This window comes from Argentina silus (assembly GCF_951799395.1).
Source record: "Argentina silus genome assembly, chromosome: 19".
NCBI classification, from domain to species: Eukaryota; Metazoa; Chordata; class Actinopteri; order Argentiniformes; family Argentinidae; genus Argentina; species Argentina silus.
The window spans coordinates 207,907-212,642 of NC_139673.1; the positions used below are offsets into that span (position 1 = coordinate 207,907).

A 4,736-nucleotide genomic window follows, 5' to 3' on the forward strand; every position below is an offset into this window, starting at 1 on the left:
TAATGTCTAATTGACTTCCTTTCCCTCAGGAGAGAACCATTATACCACAAACCATCAGCTCCCCTGCTGTACCGGACTGTGACCCAACACACTCTCTCAAAGGGGCTGGGAGGCTAGGGGAGGGGCTAGGAGGCTAGGGGAGGGGCTAGGAGGCTAGGGGAGGGGCTAGGGGACTGGCTAGGATGTAGGAGCTAGGGGGAGTGACTCGGATCTCTGGGGTAGGGGCTATTGTCTAGGAGCTAGCGGGCTAGAGTTAGAGTCAGAGTCAGAGTTAGAGTTAGAGTTAGAGTTAGAGTCAGGTTCAGTGGGGGTATTTTGAAGCTGCACCTCAGGTTAGAGCTTCAGGTTAAGTTGCTATAGTAATTGACCCTGAATCACCTTGGTAACATGGGCTATCCGGTGCCGGGGCTAAACTTGGTCTAAGTTAGCCCACTAACACTAACCCTCCTCGCTTCAATCTGCCGCTCTCCACATCAACAACCACCACACAACCCCTCCCACTCTCCTAGCGAGCCAACCAATGAGAGAAAGGGAAAGAAGGCAGTGGCAGCTAGCAGACCAATGAGAGACAGGGAAAGGAGGGCGTGGCAGCTAGCAGACCAATGAGACAGGGAAAGGAGGGGGCGTGGCAGCTGGCAGACCAATGAGAGACAGGGAAAGGAGGGGGGCGTACTCCGGTCATTCAACAGCATGTTTATTGTGAATCTCTAAATAAGGTCATTGCATTTATTCATATTATTCTTAGTCCATGAGGCACTGCTCTAGGTCAGTCTGTCTGTCTGTCTGTCTGTCTGTCTGTGTGTGTCCTCCCTCCCCCCCCTCCCTCTGTCAGTCATCCAGGTCCAGTGTGTTGAGTTCGTCCTCCAGCTCGTCCAGGTCCTCCCCAGTGAAGAGGTTCTCGTCTACGGGTACACCCTCTGCTTCCTGCTCCTCCTCCTGGGAGTCTGACGCCCCCTGGTGGCCGTTCTCCTCCACGCCTCCGCACGCTCCGTTCACCTGCTCCTCTGGGGGGGAAGGGGGCAACACACACACACCAGAGTCAACACACACACACACATACACCAGAGTCAACATGTCTGTGATGTGTGTGTGTGTGTGTGTGTGCGTGTCTGTGTCTCACCGTCGGCTTCCTGCTGGGAGGGGCGGGGCTTCACGGTGAACCTGTCCATGGTTGCCACGGTGATGTGGGCACTGTCTACTTCCTGTGGGATGAAGCGGGTCAGGTCGATGTCCTGGAACGTCTCCTCCTCCACCTGGCAGGAAGTGACATCACAACGTTCTTAATCACACCATACTGCCTCTTTAGGAAATGTGTGTGTGTGTGAGTGGTGTGTGTGTGTCAGGCCCACCTCGTCAGTCATGTGATCGTTGTCGTCCTGCTTGGTGTATCTGGTGTCATCAGCTTCATCATCGTCATCATCGACCATGTCAGGGCTGAACTCAAACATCTCACGACCGCTCACCTACACAACCACAAGTTAACACTTGAAACACTTTCACTGCATCCATAACCTCCATAACCTCCATAACCCTCCATAACCCTCATAACCTCCATCACCACCCTAAAAGGTCTAAATCATCTCAACCCAACAGTGAACATGACATTCTTTACCCCCAACGAGCGTCCGGCCTTGAAGTCAGCCTTCTTCTTCTCCATGTTCTCCTCCAGACGTGCCACCTTCTCTTGCCTCTTCCTCTTCTTCCAGGCCAGGAACGTCTCCAGGGTGATGCGCGTCACGTTAGGTCCCAGGGCCGAGCGCTGCAGGGGGAGGGAGGCAGGGAGAGGAGGGGTGAGGACCAGTCACCCCTGTCAGGGTAACCATTGAAACAGTTGCTATCTCTTTCTCTATCAGCTCCTCCATGGAGACCTGTCAGGGTAACTATGGAAACAGTTGCTACCTCTTTCTCTATCAGCTCCTCCATGGAGATCTGTCAGGGTAACTATGGAAACAGTTGCTACCTCTTTCTCTATCAGCTCCTCCATGGAGATCTGTCAGGGTAACTATGGAAACAGTTGCTACCTCTTTCTCTATCAGCTCCTCCATGGAGATCTGTCAGGGTAACTATGGAAACAGTTGCTACCTCTTTCTCTATCAGCTCCTCCATGGAGACCTCATCCTCCTTCTCCTCCTTCTTCTTGTCCTTCTTCAGGACGAAGCCCGCCGGCAGGGCATGGCGATACATGCACTCTGACCCGCCCGGACACGTCCAGAACCAGCCATACTTGTTGTTCTCTATGGCGTCCAGGAAGTACCTGCACACCTACACACACACACCACACAAACACAGGGTTACGGTTGTGTTCCTGCCTCATGGACTCACGTCTGCTATTGGATTATTGTCTACTGTGCTACTCTAGGTTCTAGTGTGTGTGTGTGTATGTGTGTTCTCGTGTGTGTGTGTGTTCTAGTGTGTGTATGTGTGTGTTCTAGTGTGTGTGTGTGTATGTAGAGGAGAGCTCTAGTCATTGTGATGTAGGACACTCCCCTGTATGTTAAGAAGCTCATCTAAAGCTGACAGCTGTCTGACCATCAACCTACGATCTTAGTGAAGGCCTTCTTCTTCTCTGCCTCGGCGTGCTTCTTATTCACAACCTCCTCCAGCTTCTTCTCGTCCCAGTTATCCATGGTGTCTACACACACACACACACAGGTCAGACAGACACACACAGCAGAAACAGTCCTATGTACAAGACAGTAAAACTATCTAAATCTGTATTATATCAAAACAAATGTGTATGTGTTGTTTGTGTGTCAAACACTCATAACTAATGAACAAGGAGGAGGCATTGATCACAGTATCAACATCAACAACGTGACCTCTGACCTTTCTCCAGCTCGTCATCCCTCTCGTCCACATACAGACTGCGCTTCTCGCCCTTCCTGTCCAGCGACAGGTCGTGGGAGAACTTGCACTTGTCTCCCTTGGTGCACTGGCCTTGCTTGAAGAACGCACACAGAACCGACTTAGGATCCACACCTGAGGAGAGTCACAGTAACAGAACTGACTTAGGATCCACACCTGAGGAGAGTCACTTAGGGAGGACAGGAGAGTCACAGTAACAGAACCGACTTAGGGAGGACAGGAGAGAGTGATAATAACAGTCTTAGTCTTTCACTAAATCACACTTTCAATGTTAGTTCTCCATTGATAATGACGTTCAATCTAGGACCGGGCATAGTCTAGGACCAGGCCTAATCTAGGACTGGCATAAATGTTTTATTTCTTGTCATTGAGTCATGTGATCAAGATTCCAGATTCTTTTTTGATCCTGTTCTATAATGTATCTCCATCTGAAACCATCTCCATGACTACAGGGAGCAGGACATCACCATGACTACAAGCAGCCCATGAGGAGGGGAGAACTAACAGGACCCCTCTGAACAGGTTAAACCGTGGTTAAGGTGAGGGTCAGTTTTAGGTTCTGACCTAGTCAGGCTGTCAGGGCCCTCTGCTCTGTCCCGGGGTACAACACACTCACCTTTGGCTATTTTCTGGGCCGCTACCACAGGCTTAAACAGCTCGTTCAGTTCATCTAACTCTTTCTTCTTATCGCCCTTCTTGTCCTGTTTGACCCCATCAGCTGCCTGCAGGAAACACACCGCCGTTACCGTCCTATCGCAGCAGCACAGCAGGGCACAACAACGACATGAAATCAAAGGTCAGTTTTCACTACTCACCCTGGCCCCTGGTACCGACTTGACTTGCTGGACGACATGTTTGATAAACTTCTGTTGTTTAGCTCCTTTTTTGTTCTTCAGACCGAATGTCTTGTCCTGCAGGGCGTCAAAGACCTGACTGTCAGCAACTAGTCAGCATTTCCGGTTACGGACAACATCAACTGTAACTAACCCTGGTCAACCTTCTCCCTGGTCAACCTTCTCCCTGGTCAACCTTCTCCCTGGTCAACCTTCTCCCAGCTGATCTGAGGCCACCAGACAGCTCACCACCTCCACAGCCTGCCTCCTGTCTGCCTTTCAGCTTCATGCACAACACATCACTGACCCAGTAGCCACGTTCTGTAGCCGGCTGCTAGGCTATCTTTAGCCACAGCCATAAGCGTTAGCTACCTAGCTAACTCACTTAGCTAGCGTATGCTAGCTCCAAAAAGAGCTAGTAAATATAGATACATATATATACACACAGTACCTAACTACATTTAAGTAGTAGTTGGATAACGTCACTAGAGGGAAACATGTACATTTTGATACCAAACCAAATAGCTTCGTCGCTACAACGTGTAGCTGATTATGCGAGCTAGCTTAGCTAGCATTGCTTTAGTCCATTTAAGGCGGTTTTTTAGCTAGCTAGCTAGCGGGCTTCATATATGGGGTTTCACCTCGATAACTTTCTCCTTCTTCTTTTCTTGAGTTTTTTTACTACTCGTGGCAGCTGCGGCGGGCTTCTTCGGAGGCATATCGAGCTGAATGAATGAGTGTCGTGGTGTTTGTCCTGAATCACACCGTCCCACCCGAGCCACCGCTCCGTCCGACACCAGGCCACGTGGGACAGCCTGCTGCCAACTTCACACTGGATGACGTCACAGGTGCTCAACGGCATGCTGGGTAATGTAGTCACATTCACTTGCATATGAAAAGAAAACAAGAGATGGATACACACACACACACACACACACACACACACACACACACACAGGTTATAATGACGTGGTATTGTCAGTAGGAATCAGGGTCACTGCTGTCCTGGTGGATATGATGGATCAGCAGCTGCTCAAG

The 4,736-nt window shown here is 50.3% G+C and overlaps 1 protein-coding gene across 1 annotated transcript; it reads right to left on the reverse strand.

Annotated features, from left to right (window-relative positions):
* Positions 1–667: 667 nt before the first annotated feature.
* Positions 668–4,508, reverse strand: LOC310819780 (zinc finger CCCH domain-containing protein 15-like). Its single transcript, XM_083691166.1, has 10 exons — positions 4,340–4,508; positions 3,681–3,776; positions 3,482–3,587; positions 2,827–2,979; positions 2,541–2,632; positions 2,083–2,262; positions 1,613–1,759; positions 1,350–1,463; positions 1,121–1,253; positions 668–1,004 (listed from the first exon to the last, which is right to left on the reverse strand). Exons 1-10 carry the CDS (start codon positions 4,415–4,417, stop codon positions 829–831), a joined length of 1,275 nt encoding a protein of 424 aa, XP_083547292.1. The 5' UTR covers positions 4,418–4,508; the 3' UTR covers positions 668–828.
* Between the last annotated feature and the right edge of the window lie 228 nt (positions 4,509–4,736).